The 18,795-nt window shown below is 41.8% G+C and overlaps 1 protein-coding gene across 1 annotated transcript in view; it reads left to right on the plus strand.

Moving 5' to 3' along the window:
• The first annotated feature begins 914 nt into the window (after positions 1-914).
• The window catches only part of CHRD (chordin), a 47,191-nt gene continuing 29,310 nt past the window's right edge, over positions 915-18,795 (plus strand). The window contains exons 1-13 of the mRNA XM_073589222.1: positions 915-1,421; positions 2,882-2,985; positions 3,574-3,709; positions 3,885-4,025; positions 6,600-6,717; positions 7,128-7,224; positions 8,059-8,200; positions 8,339-8,476; positions 8,798-8,874; positions 12,553-12,700; positions 13,378-13,484; positions 13,616-13,732; positions 17,059-17,215. Of these exons, the coding sequence (XP_073445323.1) occupies positions 1,292-1,421; positions 2,882-2,985; positions 3,574-3,709; positions 3,885-4,025; positions 6,600-6,717; positions 7,128-7,224; positions 8,059-8,200; positions 8,339-8,476; positions 8,798-8,874; positions 12,553-12,700; positions 13,378-13,484; positions 13,616-13,732; positions 17,059-17,215 (1,612 nt within the window). The 5' untranslated portion in view covers positions 915-1,291. The remainder of the gene's footprint in view (positions 1,422-2,881; positions 2,986-3,573; positions 3,710-3,884; positions 4,026-6,599; positions 6,718-7,127; positions 7,225-8,058; positions 8,201-8,338; positions 8,477-8,797; positions 8,875-12,552; positions 12,701-13,377; positions 13,485-13,615; positions 13,733-17,058; positions 17,216-18,795) is intronic.

The raw sequence follows: 18,795 nt of genomic DNA on the forward strand, positions 1-18,795 counted from the left end.
TTTTACTATTGATGCTGCATAGGCGGCCTCAATAGTAAAAACCTGGTCACACTTGTCAAACACTTTGTTTGACGAGTGTGACCAACCTGTCAATCACTTTGCAAGTGATGCTTCAAATCGCTTGGAAACTGCTTGAATATCGCACGCGAAAATCGCTGCAAAATCGCGATCATAATCGCGGTAAAATCGCAGTGAAATCGCGCGAAAAAAACCGCGCGATTTCTGGGAAGGAGTCCGGTTTTTAGTGAGCGTTTTAAAACGCTACGTGGGCACATAGCCTTGCACTACTATAATTTAGGATTACTTAGTAATGTATTGATGGAGACTGATGTATAGTGCTACAGAAAGTGTACTATACTATATTAATAAAAAGAATGGATCGGTAACCATGAGTCTGCTGTGGAGATGTCCTGTGTATAATGTATCACGGGTCCATCATTTCAGAGCCTCTTGTCCTTCTCCCTGGCAGGTGTATAATGGGTCCATATATTACGATGACCACACTCCATATGTCTCCCCATACTTGTGGCAGGGTTGCCAACTTGACTTTTTATTTTTTCTGAACAGCTCACCAAAAAAATCACAGGCAGACGATATTTTTTACGGACACATTGGAAAACCATAATAAATGGCTACGATTATAAGTGATGCATGTCTACAGCCCATAATTCTGAAGAGAAGACATTAGCTGCATTCACTTAGAACAATGAAACTACCATCAAGATAAGGTGAATAAGTTTCTTCAACTTCTAAAAAATTCACAAACACCTTAAAAAAAACTTTTCTGGCCAGGTCCTAACAGTACAGTGGAATTTGTGGCTGGTGGGCACCCTGTGTGTCTCTCCTCTGTGGGCTCATCCTCTTCCCTCACTCCTGGGTGGGTCCAGGCTGAGTCAGGATGCTCTGTCTGAGTGTGGCGGCTTGGGGGGGAGCCTGGAGTCCCCGCTGGGCTATTCAGGGTTGTTAACAGACACTTTCCTCAGGCTGAGACCCTGCTGAGCGACTCATCAACTCTCAGAGTGAGTGCAATATACTTCAGCAAGATTGCAAAGGGGGCCGGGGCGGGCAGGGGGCTTTGTTTGCTAGCTGTGTCCTCCCCTATAAATCCAGCTCTTGACCCTCTCAGCTATCAGAAGGTACCGCAGCAGCTAGACCTAACTGTGCCCTCTGGGACGGGGGTGCTGGCACAGGGCTGGGGCACAAGTGTCCTCCACATTGGTGACAACACGGAAAAGAAAGGGAGCAGGGTACCGAACTTCTTCAAGGGGCAACTCCGCTGCCTGCTGTTATCATGGAGGTATTCTGTGCCCACCTCCTGCGGCTGCTCACTCTGTGGATACTGGCTGCTGAGGCTTCACGGCGTAAAGTTATTCTGCCCATCAAGCCTGAACAGGATCCTCTTCCTTCAAAGGCACAGCTGGGTGAGTGGCGCTGCCAATCCTTATCATGCTATTATTATTATTTATTATTTTTATAGCGCCATTTATTCCATGGCACTCTACATATGAGGTACAGTATATACAGTATATAAGCTGAGAGTGGCACAGCAGGTCCACACGGGCACTGAGACATTGATTATTCACCTCCGTGTATAGTCCAGCCTACGGGCTTACACATGCAGCAGAGCTAAGTTTGTCATCTGAAGAACTGTTCCTGTTATTGCAATGTATTAGATGTGGTTTACATAGGGCTGCAGGTGAGCCTTACGGGTACCTCCTCCGATGCACAAAGCGGACACCACAAATGAGATAAAGGACAAATTCTACTCCATTCCATGTGTTAATTAGTAATTGTGGCGAATTGTGTGCTGAGGAGAGGTTGCGGCAGGGTTGTTGCTATTAGTCTGTGTTTACACGTTCAGGATTTGGTCAGTATTTTACCTCAGTATTTATAAGCCAAAATCAGGAGTGGGTGAGAAATGCAGAAGTGCTGACGTGTTTCTATTATACTTTTCCTTCGATGGTTCAGTCTTGATTTTGGCTTCCAAATACTGAGGTAAAATACTGACCCAATGTTGAACATGTGAATGTGGCCTTATCATTATTTTACCCTTCTATGGATGCACTGAGGAGACTCGGGAATGTTGTGTCACAGTAAATGTAAGGGAATAGCATTGCTTATTAGTTGCTATGAGGGAATGTTTATGTAACTCAGCCCCATTACACAGAGCTCTTCAGCTGCCAGAACTTCATTCAGTCATGTCCCAGTCGTATATTCGGGGTCCTGCACTTTGTGTCACATTTTCCCCTTAAATTCCACATGATGTTACAGTGCTATATGACTACAGGCAGCGCCTGTATGTCTTCTGTGATCTGCATGATCCAGTTCAACGCATATCCCAGACGTTGTGGAACTACAAGTCTCACCAGAACCTCCTGGACCCAGCTTATTGGGACCTGTGCAATCCATAGACTGTGTATCTACAGGTCTGATGCTTCTAAAAATGTCTACCTGGCAGATATTGGTGGCTTTTTGGGATATTCGATCTCACTAAAGCACTGTATTCGGTCATATGCTTGTAGTTTTGAGCATCCATACTATCTGCTGTTTGTGCATGTGCACAGCGACTTTCCTGTGGCTCAGCATGGCCATGCAATGGGTAGCATAAGGTGCTTGTGGGTTTGAAGTTGGAGCTGCATTTTGTTTGGTTGCGGACCCTCAGAGGCAGCGCCTGACTCTTCTAAGACACGCGCAACCCCTGCCAGGAATCAGTGGACACACAGAGCATCCAACCAAGTAGTACGTTATATTCCAGGAGTAAGAGAAGGCAGGCTACATTCGATGTATAGTATGTAAGTAACAACCATATCTCCCCTTTGTTACTTATTGATGTAAATATTTACTCACTGTGTTCACTTCTTCATGTATTTTATCCATTTAGGCTGTCGTCTTGGAGGTAAAACGTACCCCCTCGAACATACCTGGCACCCAGACCTGGGGAAACCGTTTGGGGTAGCCCACTGTGTAGTATGCCGTTGTGAAGCGGTAAGGACTGATTTGCTGGGGAGATATCTTGGAAGGTTACAATGGCAAAAACTTTGGGAGCATGGAGACAAATAATAAAAATCAAATAACTTGCAGGTTGAAAGAAGGTGGTACATGCGGCAGATGTAATAGATGAACATATGTGTGCATGTAGCTACCGGTAGTGTAAGAATGCACAGTAAATAGTCTTTCGGTAAAGTATAAAGGCTGACTATTCAGAAGGTAGTAAAGAATGGTCCGGCCATGCAGTGATTGATGATTACTAGATGCATAATTAATTAGGAGGACAATAGGAGCGCGCAGAAATGTGTTAAGAGAAAGTCTTTGTATTGTGTAGTAGAAGGCTTCCTTTGTGGTGATTAGTGAGAGGTAATAGGAAGAGTTAGTCAGTCATTATAACCCTATTATCTCCTGGTTAAAGATGGCGTGCTGGAAGGCTTTCAACAGAGACCTGCTCTAGGGCAAGAAGACAACTCTATGTCACTTCTCTTTCTGATGGTACCCTTTGGTCTCCTCTGTATCTGGGTCTGTGTCTTGAGACTACAATAGTTCCTCCTATGAATCTCTGGCTTTTTGTTTCTTTTCAAGCATCGAAACCGTTGGACAAAAGATTATGGGAAGATCAGCTGTAAGAGCATTAAGAATCAATGCCCTACACCCACCTGTGCTAATCCCATAGAAATCCCTGGGCAGTGCTGTCGGGTTTGCCCGAAAAGTAAGACATGTAAGACTTTTCAAAAATTTATTTTGTTCTCTTTACAACTACCTAATTCTGTCACAGTCTCCTACATTCCTACATGATCCATGTTTCTCTACTGAACTATGCACTAGTCTTTTTCTTGCCAACTTATGCAACCTTTTTTTTTCAGCGTTAACTTTATTTTCCTGTTTTTATGCAGCTCTTCCGCCCTCTCCCCCTCTGAAAAAATCTGAATTTATGTTTGACGAGTTTGAGTATTTCCAAGAAAAAGAAGATGAACTATATAATGATCGTTCCTACCTAAGCTCTGATGATGTCGGTGTGGAAGACAGCCGCTCAGGTAATTACAGCATAGATAAGGAGACATATAGGAACACAAGGTCATGGCATATATATATATATATATATATATATATATATATATATATATAAATAAATAAATAAATATAACAGCCATCAAAGTGCTGTTGAATACATATTTAATACAGCTTTAGCTCATTAAGAAATGGTGTGTGGCCTCGGGACCGGAGCCAAATGTGCACAATGGTTTGTGAATAAAGCTCAGATCCCCGATATTAACTCTTTCTCTGCTTTTTTGAGCAAACAATTCTTATTTCGTGTTGTAATTTTTCTATTGGTGTTATTTTCTCTTAAAGGCATTGCCGACTAGTAGGAAAACCCCTTCTCAATCTGAATGTTTTCCCCGTTAAAATAAAAACACCTATACTCACCCGCCAAGCCGGCACCATTCCAGTGGAGATGGCACTCGCTATCTTGGGGCTGACGTGAGGTTATGTCATTTCACATGAGCGAGCCCTGTACCCAATCAGCTCTGGCATCACTGTCCCTGCCTTCTGACATTTAAGTAATCAAGAGTAAGTCAGAGCTGCGGCTGGCCGCTCACTCCCTCTTGATTACTTGTAAGTTTGAAGGCGGGATCAGTGACATTGGTGCTGATTGGGCTCAGTGCTTACGTGACGTAACAACCGCTTATGAATCCCAGGAATATGAGCGCCGACATCGCTGGATTGGTGCTGGCACGCAGTGAGTATAGGTGTTTTTATTTTAACGGGTCAAACATTCAAATTGAGAAGGGGTTTTTCTAGTAGTGGACACCCCCTTTAATACTTTGCATATTTTAATATATATGGAATTAATACTATTTTGGCAGATCAGTATGCAACACCTAAATCCACTGTCTTCTTCAGATTTCCATTTACAGTGGCATGTACAAGTTTGGCCATTGAGGTCAGAATTACTGTTATTGTGAACAGTTAAGCAAGCTGAAGATGAAATTATCTCTAAAAGATCTAAAGTTAAAGATGACACATTTACTTTGTATTTTGGGCAAAAAAATACATATATATGTTTTCATTTTTAACATTTTAAAAATTATAAAAAGTAAAATGGGTGCATGCAAAAGCTTGGGCACCCTTGGAGATTTGTGTGCTTAGATAACTTTGACCAAAGTTTCAGACCTTAATTAGCTTGTTAGGGTTATGGCTTGTTCACTATCATCGTTAGGAAAGGCCAGGAGATGCAAATTTTGTAAAAACCCCAGCCTCCTATAACCATATGCCAAAAAACTGCAGCCATGGGTTCTTCTAAGCGGCTGCCTAGCACTCTGAAAATGAAAATAGTAGAGGCCCAGAAAATAGAAGTAGACAATAAGAAGATAGTAAAGCATTTTCAAGTTGTCCTTTCCTCAGTTCAAAATGTAATTAAGAAATGGCAGTTAAAAGGAACAGTGGAGGCTAAGATAAGGTCTGGAAGACCAAGCAAAATTTCAGTGAGAGCTGATAGTAGGATTGCTAGAGAGGCAAATCAGAACCACTGCTTGGCTGCAAAAGACTTTCAGAAAGATTTAGCAGACTCTGGAGTTATGGTACATTGTCCTACTGTTCAGAGACACCTAAAGAAATATAACCTTCATAGAAGAGTAATCAGAAGAAAACCTGTTCTGGATCCTAACGGTAATATTCAGCATCAGAAGTATGCAAAAGAACATCTAAACAAGGCTGATGCGTTTTGGAAACAAGTCCTTTGGACCGATGAGGTTAAAATAGAACTCTTTGCCCACAATGATCAAAGGTATGTGTGGAGAAAAAAGGGCATAGAATTACAGGAAAAGAACATCTCACCAACCATTAAGCATAGGGGTGGATGAATCATGCTTTGGGGTTGTGTTGCAGCCAATGGCAAGGGGAACATTTCATGTGTAGAGGGAAGAATGGATGCAATGAAATATCAACAAATTCTTGATGTTAACATAACACCATCTGTAAAAATGCTGAAGTAGAAAAGAGGATGGCTTCTATAAATGTATAATGATCTTAAACACACTTTAAAATCCACAATAGACTACCTCAAAAGGCGCAAGCTGAAGGTTTTACAATGGCCCTCACAGTCCTCTGATCTGAACATTATTGAAAATCTGTGGCTAGACCTCAGAAGAGCAGTGCCTGCAAGACGACCCAGGAATATCACAGAACAGGAAGAATTTTCCAAGGAAGAATGGATGAAAATCCCTCAAACAAGAATTGAAAGACTCTTGACTGACTACGAAAAGAGTTTATAAACTGTGATACTTGCAAAAGGGGGTGTTGCTAGGTACTAACCATGCAGGGTGCTCAAACTTTTGCACCGGTCCATTTTCCTTTTTGTAATTTTTAAAATGTACAAAATGACAATATATTTTATTTCCCTAAAATACAAAGTGAATGTGTCATCTTTAACTTTAGCCCTTTTAGAGATCATTTCGTCTTCTAATTGATTAACTATTCACAATAACACTAATTTTAACCAAGGTTGCCCAAACTTTTACATACCACTGTATACAATGCTAAGCTATTTTTTCAGTTGTACTTGGCTATTACGGATAGTGTCATAGTCATGCCTGTGTTTATTTTGACAGAGTATGTGGCATTTTTGACTGCTTCCAGTCGTGTGTGGCCCCCAGTTACCAGTGGTCTTGCTAAGGCTAAATTTAACGTACAGCGTTCCAATGTACTCTTTTCTATCAACTATAAAGGGTATGTCTTGGTGTAATTATCTTACATATTCTTCTATTTTTATATTATTACTTTTCATCACTTTCATGTCAGATGTCATACTATCCAATATATTCTTGATGCGTTTTCTGCTCTTATTTTTACAAAGATTGTGTCTGTAAGCAAGAAAGCCATAATACACTGTCTGCATAATGTAAAGCTGTTTGCTGGGAAGATTCTTTCTGACAGCCCCTTTGATATGACTGTGGTTTTTGGCAGCGCTAGCACCCATACTGTAACCAGAAGTGTCAAAATTGGATTGAATCTGTGCTGACAGCAGAAAGTTTTGCTTATCTCCTGTTATATCATTTTGTTACTAATTAAAAGGTAATATAATTTAGATGAAACATCCCATTATTTTATTTTATATTTTTAAATTGCTTTGCCTGTAGGCTTGATAGTCTTTCCCGTGTTCGTTTCTCTGATTCGGATGGTAATGTGCTGTTTGAGCATCCCGTGCACAGGATAGGATACCCTCCAAGCGACACAGTAAGTAAATAAGCTTATATCTAATTTAAAGGGGCTGTCCACTACTCGGACAATCCCTTCTCAATCACTGTTTCGCCCCAAGTAAAATAATAACACCTATACGCACCTCCAGTGCCAATGCTGTTCCAGCGGTTTCGGCGTATGCCTCTCCTGGGGCTCGCGTGACATCCTTCTGGCCAATCAGCAAATTTTTCACTCTCCCTGGGACGTAACTGATATACAGAGCAAGTGAGATCAGCGATTGCTATCTCACTTCCTCCAATTGTCTGATTTGTCTGAAGGAAGGAAGAGTGGAAAGTCTGCTGATTGGCCGGAGGGATGTCACATGAGCCCCAGGAGAGGCATACACCGAAATCGCTGAAACAGCATTGGCACTGGAGGTGAGTATAAGTGTTATTATTAGTGATGAGCGAGTATGCTCGTTGCTCGGGTTGTCCCGAGCATGCTCGGGTGATTTCCGGGTATTTGGAAGTGCTCGGACTCGGAGATTTAGTTTCTGTTACGGCCGCTGTATGATTTGTGGCTACTTGACAGCCTGAATACATGTGGGAATTCCCTAACAAACAGGCAATCTCCACATGTATTCAGGCTATCAAGCAGCCGCAAATCATGCAGCAGCGGCAACAGAAACTAAATCTCCAAGCACTTCCAAATACTCGATCACCCTAGCATGCTCGGGGAAACCCGACCAACAAGTATACTCGCTCATCACTAGTTATTATTTTACTTGGGGGAAACATAGTGATGGAGAAGGGGTTGTTCGAGTAGTGAACAACTCCTTTAATTCTCTGAGCTACCTGGTTTCACTTTAGTAACAAGATTTATTTTAACCAGATCTGTGGAATATGGAGGTCAATTCCCCGTACTTCTCTGCAACTTCTGCGCTTGGGACACATCCTTGTTTCCCTAATGACAACAACGCTTTCTGAACCTGAAATTTCTGGCAAGATTATTCGTCACAGGGCTCTGTTTTCAGGTGATTAGCTATTATTCATTTTCAGAAAAACAGAAAAAGTAAAATACTGATTTTAACAGCTGAAATGGATTTTCTGGAACAAAGACGTGAAAGCGGAAAATAATAACATTTAAATTAACATGACTTTTTATCTTACAGAGTCTTTTAATGCCCTTCTGATACCGGACTCCCCAGAGGAATCAGGTGAACGAGGTCTTGCTATGCTAACACTTAGTGATGTGGATGACAATCTGCACTTTATTCTAATGCTCAGAGGTCTACAAGGAGGAGAACGAGGTAAGATCCTTAGAAATCAGCACAACTTCAAAATATTCGATTTTAGTGGAGTGAAACTATTATTTATTCTACAAGAGTCAGGAAAATGCACTCGGTGTAAAGAGTCCTCCAGTCAAAGCTGAAATTCTTCTTGTTGCTTTAGCAAAAGCTCCACAAAGATAAAGCTGTGCTGTCATAAAACTGATGGAGTTAATGATGACTTATGCTAATATTTTTCATACACGTTGGAATAGTGTGATTAAACTATTAATGTTAGGTGGGGGGGACTTTGGAAATGAGAAGATGGATTGCCATTAAGAGTCATGTTTTTTTCCATTACAGAAAATATTCCAATAACTGTGCAAATTATTCATCAGAATCATGTTATACGAGAGCTCTATGCTAATATCACAGAACAGGTGAGTCATATGCAATTTTTATGACTGATGGTGTATAATTTAAGTATATATCATATATGCATAATATAAACCACGGCTTGCAGGCTTTATACTTGGCTTGTATGATTATTATATTTCTGTTTTTATTTACTGTAGGCCGAGGTCAAACGAGCGTATGAAAAATCATCCGAATTAACATAGGAAACTGAATTTTATCATGCATGATTAAATAGTTGATGCATAACGATGGATGCCACATGGATGTCACATGGACATGAAATTTGGACACACGGATGGTACATGTATGACAGTATGGATGAAAATCATCTGACTTTTCTGGATGAAATTCGGAACGAATTTCATCCAGAAAACTCAGATGATTTTAATCCATACTGTCATACATGTACCATCCGTGTGTCCAAATTTCATGTCCATGAGACATTCATATGCGACTTCCATAGTTATGCATCAACAATTTAAACATGTATGATAAAATTCAGTTTCCTATGTTAATTATGACACTGTATCCATAAAAATCAGCTGATCCAATGAGTCCCATCCACAATGTGGAAGAGAATAGTGCATGTTGTGATTTTTTTTTTCAAATTGACACTCAGGCAGTGTGAGAAATCTCATCTGGACAACCCAATTGAATTACTGTACATTGGTCAGTGCACTGGCCTTTTTTTTTATTTGATCAGCATATGTCTATATAATACCTTTATCTAAACTTAAAGGGAATGAGTAACAATTTTTTTTTATATTTATTAGTGAATAAAATTTTTATAATTTTTTAACTGAGCTGCTGGGGGCTGACATTTTTATTTGTTGTTGTGTAAGTGTAAAAGCCCAAGACTTAAGGCCCCTTTACATTTAGCGATGCACCAGCGATCCCGACAACGATACGACCTGGTCAGGATGCTGGTGCATCGCTAAATGGTCGCTAGTGAGCTGCCAAACATGCAGATCTCACTAGCGATGCAGCAGCGGTCGGCGGTCGATACTTACCTGTCACACGCAGCGAGGGTGACGTCTTCCGCCCGTGTCCATGGAGTCGCTCATCGGCGCCAGCAGGAAGCCAACGACGAGAAATGGACCATCCCATTTTCGCGCGCGATATCCTGCGGGGACTCGGGTCGGAGGTGAGTGTCACACGTAGCGAGATCGCTACCGATATCGCTATTGCGCCACAAAATCGGTGACGCTTTAGCGATATTGCTAGCGATCTCACTATGTGTGAAGGGGGCTTTACACACAGCTCCAGGCCATAGGAGACTGTTGTCGACCTCTGACCATATCTCCTATTCTGCGACCATATCAGCAGTGAACTGGGCATGCTCTGGTTCACAGCTGTAGGTGGCGGTCGGCATTACATTCTTTTGTATCCTAGCAATACGCGCTGGCTAGTGATTGATCTGAGCATAGCCGTCATGTAATTGTAGCTGTTCTACTCAGATCACAGTAATGAGACGTGATCATGAGTCCAAGCACAAGAGCGGCCACAGTGATTTCATCTAGTGACATGTACTTACCTCTAGAGAAAGTCCCTGTTGCAGCCCTTGTGTGCGGACCCATGCTCACCAATAATTATAGTGATCTGAGTAGCGCATCTGCAAAAACATAACTGCTTCACTGAAATATCTGTAATTACCAGTGAGCAAAGTCCAGGCACCAGGGCTTGGTGCCCAGAATTGTGCTCGCCAGTATTTACTGTGATCTGAGCAGAGCAGTTATATTATTGTGGCTGCTCCCACTCAGATCACAGTAGTTGACTGCGGAGCCATGCATCTAATCCTGTCATGTGTGATACAGTCCGCTGAGCTATGTATGACTTGTGAGACAGTCTGCTTAGCCATATATCTAATTCTGTTACAGTGGGGAAAAAAGTATTTAGTCAGCCACCAATTGTGCAAGTTCTCCCACTTAAAAAGATGAGAGAGGCCTGTTATTGACATCATAGGTAGACCACAACTATGAGAGAGTCAAAATGAGAAAACAAATCCAGAAAATCACCTTGTCTGATTTGGCAAGATTTATTTTGCAAATTATGGTGGAAAATAAGTATTTGGTCATTAACAAAAGTTCATCTCAATAATTTGTTATATATCCTTTGTTGGCAATGACAGAGGTCAAACGTTTTCTGTAAGTCTTCACAAAGTTGTCCCATTCCTCCATGCAGGTCTCCTCTAAAGCAGTGATGTTTTGAGCCTGTCACTGGGCATCTCTGACTTTCAAATCCCTCCAAAGGTATTCTATGGGGTTGATATCTGGAGACTGGCTAGACCACTCCAGGACCTTCATATGCTTCTTACAAAGCCATTCCTTCATTGCCCTGGCAGTGTACTCGGGATCATTATCATGCTGAAAGACCCATCCATGTTTTATCTTCAATGCCCTTGCTGATGGAACGAGGTTTGCACTCAAAATCTCACGATACATGGCCCCATTCATTCTTTCATGTACATGGATCATAAGTCCTGGTCCCTTTGCAGAGAAACAGCCGGAAAGCATGATGTTGCCACCCTCATGCTTCACAGTAGGTATGGTGTTCTTTGGATGCAACTCAGCATTCTGTCTCCTCCAAACACGACGAGTTTTGTTTCTACCAAACAGTTCTACTTTGGTTTCATCAGACCATATGACATTCTCCCAATACTATTCTGGATAATCCAAATGCTCTCTAGCAACTTCAGACGAGCATGTACTGACTTAAGCAGGGGGACATGTTTGGCACTGCAGGATCTGAGTCTCTGGCGGCGTAGTGTGTTACTGATGGTAGCCTTTGTTACAGTGATCCTAGCTCTGTGCAGGTCATTCACTAGGTCCCCCCGTGTGGTTCTGGGATTTTCACTCATTGTTCTTGTAATAATTTTGACCCCACGGGGTGAGATCTTGCGTGGAGCCCCAGATCGAGGGAGATTATCAGTGGTCTTGTATGTCTTCCATTTTCTTATTATTGCTCCCATAGTTGATTTCATCACACCAAGCTGTTTGCCTATTGCAGATTTAGTCTTCCCAGCCTGGTGCAGGGCTACAATTTTGTTTCTGGTGTCCTTCGACAACTTTGGTCTGTACCATAGTGGAGTTTGGAGTGTGACTGTTTAAGGTTGTGGACAGGTGTCTTTTATACTGATAACAAGTTCAAACAGATGCCATTACTACAGGTAATGAGTGGAGGACAGAGGAGCGTCTTAAAGAAGAAGTTGCAGGTCTGTGAGAGCCAGAAATCTTACATGTTTTTAAGTGACCAAATACTTATTTTCCACCATAATTTGCAAAATAAAACTTGCCAAATCAGATAAGGTGATTTTCTGGATTTGGATCTCATTTTGACTCTCATAGTTGTGGTCTACCTATAATGTCAATTACAGGTCTCTCTCATCTTTTTTAGTGGGAGAACTTGCACAATTGGTGGCTGACTAAATACTTTTTTCCCTACTGTATGTGTGATACTGTATGCTGAACCATGTATCTAATCCTATCATGTGTGATACGGTGTGCTGTACATGTAATCATATATTATGTGGCTGCTCCCACTCAGATCATGATCAAAATAACAAAACTTTGATACCGTAATCATTTTTCATAGCTTAGTCCATTAAATAAAATAAAATAAAACATTAATACTTAAATACAATTGTTGAAATAAAAACGTGTTGGATGGCAAATTACCTTTAATATTTGCTTTGCCCATTTTAGGAACCAGACTTTGCCGAGGTTTTGCCAGACCTCTCCAGTCGTGAAATGCAATGGCTTGCCCAGGGAGAACTGTCAATTGCATTACAGACAGAGGGAAGACATGTGCAGCGTATTTCAGGCCCTATAACTGTCAGAAAGTCATGTGACAGTAAGTATTTATCACATATTAGGCTATGTGCACAAGTGGCGTTTTTTTTTCTGCAGCAAAACCTGCAGTAAAGAAACTGCAGGGAAAAAACAGGTTTTGCTTGGCTTTTCTTGCGTTTTTTTGGCTTCGTTTTTGTCCTGCTACATTTGTCTCTTGTGCATGCTGGTAAAGTTTAGTGAAAAAAAAATCATACTTCATAAGGTTTTGTCACAAAAACCGCACCTAAATCTGATGCCTGCGTTTTTCAGCGTTTTTTCACCACTCATTATTTTCAATAAGTCAAAAATGCTGAAAAAGGCTGAAAGAAGTGAAATGCTCCATTCTACAAAAACCAAGCACAGCACAAAATGCATGAGATTTTTGAAATCTCTGCTGGTGCTGTAAAGTGAAGCTGAAATTTTGCATTAAAAAGCAGCAAAAAATGCAGCAAACACGCAACGTGTTAACATACCCATATTGAGGTTTTTTATGTTCTCCCAAATAGAAAAAATGTATAAATATTACAGTTGTGAAAGAAATATCTGAATCTTAGCTAGGACTAATGTGTTTGGAGGAAAACCACTAAACAGGTTCATAATGTAAATTAAGAGGTTTACTTTTTTATGTATTAATATTTATATTTACATTGTTTCTAAATGTTAGCTTTAAAATCTAACACATATCATCTTATAACATAGCACTGCAGAGTGTAATGGCAGGAGGGGATGCTTTAAGCCCTACAAAGACTGGATCAGTGGGCTCAGCAACCATCACACTGCATGAAAATGGAACGCTGGAATATCAGGTATGATTTCTAGTATGTCTATGGGTATTTCAAAGACTTATAATGGAATTTGTTTCTTCACATTAATGCCAATGTCTCTGGTTTCTAATTACAAGTAGCACTTGTCATAATGCATAATTGTCTGTTTGCAGCTCCAAGTTGCTGGTATTATGAGTATAGTGACATCGGTGACCTTGGAGACTAAACCTCGAAGGAAGAGTAAGAGAAACATTTTGCATGATCTGACAAACGACTACCATGGTGGAAAGGTAAGGGCTAGATGGCGCATACATCAGAAGCAAATGATAAAAAAAGAATTTAAGAAAATGTTAATTATGAATCAAGAAGAAGGATGGTTAGTGGTCACATTGCACATTAGGGCTGATAATTAAAGGGGCCGTCCACGCAGGTCAACCACTGTCCAAATGCCCTATTTTCAACCACTGTCCAAATGCCCTATTTTGGAAGTCTCCACAAGTCGTCCTATCATCAGGTAAAAAGTGATCAGTTTTTGATCTTAGTTTGTTCCCACCGTTCCCCTGAATATTCCATTTTTTTCCAATCTACCATACTCTCAAAGAGATGTGCCTTATTATTTAGTACTAATGTTTTCTGTCTTGCCAAGGGGGCGTGGCTCACATAATTCTCTGTGGGCGTGTCTTTAGGCTGCTCTGCATTATTAGGGCAGTTTCACACGTCCAGATAATTCCGGTACCGGAAAAACCGGTACCAGAGCTATCCGTGTCCGTGTGGACACGTGGTACCTCCGTGTGGCATACGTGTGCCGCATCAGGACCACACGGACAGCACCGGGAAGAAGCGCTACTGTAAGCGCTGTTCCCAGCGGCTGGTGCTGACCATGGCTGTGATTCTGCTCTCCTGCTCTGCCGGCAGGAGAGCAGAATGAATGAAAATGCTACATGGGGTTCCCCTCATTTTCATAACCAACCAGACGAAACTTACAGCTTGGGGCTGCATCCCTCAGCTGTCAACTTCAGCCAGGTTGGTTGTGAAGCATAGAGGGGTCCCCACGCTGTTTTTTTAATTATTTAAATAAATAATTTAAAAAAACGGCGTGGGGTCCACCCTATATTTGACAACCAACCTGACTAAAGCTGACTGCTGTGGGCTGATATTCTCAGGCTCGTAAGGGGCCATTGATCTTGGCCCCCCTAGCCTAAAAACAGCAGCCCCCAGCTGCCCAGAAAAGGCGCATCTATTAGATGCGCCTAATCTGGAGCTTTGCCCGATTCTTCTCACTTGCCCTGTAGCAGTGGCAAGTGGGGTAATAAAGGGGTTAATGGCACCTTTCTATTATAAGGTGACATTAAGCCCGGATTAGTAATGGAGAGGTGTCAATAAGACACCGATCCATTACTAATCCTACAGTAAAGAAAGGGTTAAATAAACACACTCACACAATAAGAATAAATTATATTAATGAAAGAATACAACACACACATTTTTATAATCTTTATTACACTGGTAATTCCTTAGCGAAGCCCTTGTTCTTCTGAAAAAAAGTTGAAAATAATAAAACAAATCTATACATTACCTGTCCGGCACTCAGTCACATCCCACGGCATAAATCCATCTCGGGGGTTAATATATTTACAGTTGGAGCGCTGCTAATACAGCCGCTCCCGACTTTAACTGACTGCTCAGTAACTAGCGGTGACGTCACCGCTCATCACTGAGTGCGCTCTGCTCCATTCATTCCCCAGTCATTTACAGTCGGGAGCGGCTGTGTTAGCAGCGGTCCAACTGTAAATATATTAACCACTGAGATGGATTTACGCCATGGGACGTGACTGAGCGCCGGACAGGTAAGTTTCATCTGGTTGGTTAAGAAAATGAGGGGGACCCCACGTCGGGTTTTCATTCATTCTTCTCTCCTGCTGGCAAAGCAGGAGAGCAGAATGTCAGCCGCGGTCAGCACCAGAGGCCGGGAACAGCGCTTACAGTAGCAGCTTCTTCCCGGCGGCCGTCCGTGAGCACGGTGGACTGTGTGAACAGTTTTCCGTGTGCACGTGTGTGGCACATGTTGCGGGCCGAGTGTCCGTGTTAAAACGGACATGTCTCCGTGTTTGGCCAGTTTCACACATCAGTGTCTCCGGTACGTGTAGTGACAGTTTTCTCACGTACCGAAGACACTGACACACATAGACACATTCTAATGAATGTGTCTATGCAGATGTCAGCGTGTTTTCACGGACCGTGTGTCCGTGTGCAAAACACGCTGACATGTCCGTTTTTGTGCAACAGCACGGATCACACGGACACATACAAGTCAATGGGTCCATGTAAACACGTACGGCACACGGATGGCGTCCATGTGCTATCCGTGTGCCGTCCGTGTGCATTTTTAGGAGTCATAGAGTTAAAATTGAAACCATCTTTTTCAATACACGGACACATGGACAACATACGGATCACACACGGATCCACATGGACACGGATAGCTCCGGTACCGTTTTTTCTGGTACCGGAATTATCTGGACGTGTGAAACCGCCCTTTTGCACACAGATACACGGCCCGTGAAAACCTGCTGACATCTGCGTAGACCCATTCATTAGAATGGGTCTACGTGTGTCAGTGTCTCCGATACGTGAGAAAACTGTCACTACACGTACCGGAGACACTGACGTGTGAAACCGGCCTTACCTGTAAGCTCCACCCCTTTGGGCCCATATCTTTGAAACCATATGAAGAATATATAAAAAACAAAAACTGATTACTCAGGGGAGCAGTGAAAATAAAATAAGAGCAAGAAATGACCACTTGGGAACTTATCACAGGTTCTTTTTAATGGGTGCTGTGCAGAAATATATACTATTAGCGGTCCCTCATATATCTTCCTGTCCCCAGTGGGGCTCACAATTTGACTTCTCTATCTCATGCACACTTTTATAGGAAAGAAAGTCATGAGATTAAGGGTATGTGCACACATTAAGTATTTACCATAGCTGCAGAAAAAGACAAGGACCCCACATCCAAAAATCATACATCGATCTAATGCCGCTAGGCAAAAATTTACAAAACTGAACATGAAGTTCTTGGTTCAGCATTCTGATTAGATTGTATGAAGCCCACTGTCACGTCACGGTGACCATCTCGGTGGGTCTCTAACCTGTAAGGTGCGACACCGTGTGCCAACCACCACCAAAGTCCCCATTATATCTCTGTCACCATTGAGGCTTACAATTTAACTTCTCTATTGCATACACACTCCATCCACTTTCATAGGAAACAAAGTTATGAGATCAAGGGTATTTGCTGCTCCAGAAACATTCTCTTTGCAGGAAAAATGCAGCATAAAATACTCACGTTTTTGCTTGCGGTTTTCAGGTGTTTTTTTTCTCAATTCAATTGAATGGGTGAAAAACTCTGCAAAAATTCTAAAAGATTTAAACTGCTTCCAATCCGCAAGGAACAAATAAGCAACATGTGCAGGAGATTTCATTTTGCTGGGGCAGTAAAACGCTGCGTTTTTTTTCTGGCAACATATTAATAGCAAAATGATTAATAATTCTACTGTATAATGATTAATAATAGAATAATGTTTGACACAAGTTTCTTCTTTCTACAAAACAGGCTTGGGGATTTTGGACAGGTGCCAACGGCAGAGATCTGCATATGCTGCTTCAGAGCGAGCTATTCCTTAATGTAGCCACAAAGGAATTCCCAGAAGGCGAAATAAGGGGGCAGATTACACCTTTGATGTATAGTGGATTGTGGGCCAGACACGAAGGTGATATGAAAATCTAGATATACAGTATATACATTCTGTACAATCTCAGTATTATTAGGTATGGCTACAGTTGTGGCCAAAAGTATTGACACCCCTGCAATTCTGTCAGATAATACTCAGTTTCTTCCTGAAAATGATTGCAAACACAAATTCTTTGGTATTATTATCTTCATTTAATTTGTCTTAAATGAAAAAACACAAAAGAGAATGAAGCAAAAAAGCAAAACATTGATCATTTCACACAAAACTCCAAAAATGGGCCAGACAAAAGTATTGGCACCCTCAGCCTAATACTTGGTTGCACAACCTTTAGCCAAAATAACTGCGACCAACCGCTTCCGGCAACCATCAATGAGTTTCTTACAATGCTCTGCTGGAATTTTAGACCATTCTTCTTTGACAAACTGCTCCTGGTCCCTGATATTTGAAGGGTGCCTTCTCCAAACTGCCATTTTTAGATCTCTCCACAGGTGTTCTATGGGATTCAGGTCTGGACTCATTGCTGGCCACCTTAGAAGTCTCCAGTGCTTTCTCTCAAACCATTTTCTAGTGCTTTTTGAAGTGTGTTTTGGGTCATTGTCCTGCTGGAAGACCCATGACCTCTGAGGGAGACCCAGCTTCCTCACACTGGGCCCTACATTATGCTTCAAAATTTGTTGGTAGTCTTCAGACTTCATAATGCCATGCACACGGTCAAGCAGTCCAGTGCCAGAGGCAGCAAAGCAACCCCAAAACATCAGGGAACCTCTGCCATGTTTGACTGTAGGGACAGTGTTCTTTTCTTTGAATGCCTCTTTTTTTCTCCTGTAAACTCTATGTTGATGCTTTTGCCCAAAAAGCTCTGCTTTTGTCTCATCTGACCAAACAACATTCTTCCAAAACGTTTTAGACTTTTTCAGGTAAGTTTTGTCAAACTCCAGCCTGGCTTTTTTATGTCTCGGGGTAAGAAGTGGGGTCTTCCTGGGTCTCTTACCATACAGTCCCTATTCATTCAGACGCCGATGGATAGTACGGGTTGACACTGTTGTACCCTCGGACTGCAGGGCAGCTTGAACTTGTTTGGATGTTAGTTGAGGTTCTTTATCCAACATCTGCACAATCTTGCGTTGAAATCTCTTGTCAATTTTTCTTTTCCGGCCACATCTAGGAAAGTTAGCCACAGTGCCATGGGCTTTAAACTTCTTGATGACACTGCGCACGGTAGACACAGGAACATTCAGGTCTTTGGAGATGGACTTGTAGCCTTGAGATTGCTCATGCTTCCTCACAATTTGGTTTCTCAAGTCCTCAGACAGTTCTTTGGTCTTCTTTCTTTTTTCCATGCTCAATGTGGTACACACAAGGACAGAGGTTGAGTCAACTTTAATCCATGTCAACTGGCTGCAAGTGTGATTTAGTTATTGCCAACACCTGTTAGGTGCCTCAGGTAAGTTACAGGTGCTGTTAATTACACAAATTAGAGAAGCATCACATGATTTTTCGAACAGTGCCAATACTTTTGTCCACCCTCTTTTTTATGTTTGGTGTGGAATTATATCCAATTTGGCTTTAGGACAATTCTTTTTGTGTTTTTTTCATTT

The sequence above is a fragment of the Dendrobates tinctorius genome, unplaced genomic scaffold, assembly GCF_039654945.1.
Source record: "Dendrobates tinctorius isolate UK_male_01 unplaced genomic scaffold, ASM3965494v1 ptg000107l, whole genome shotgun sequence".
NCBI classification, from domain to species: domain Eukaryota; kingdom Metazoa; phylum Chordata; class Amphibia; order Anura; family Dendrobatidae; genus Dendrobates; species Dendrobates tinctorius.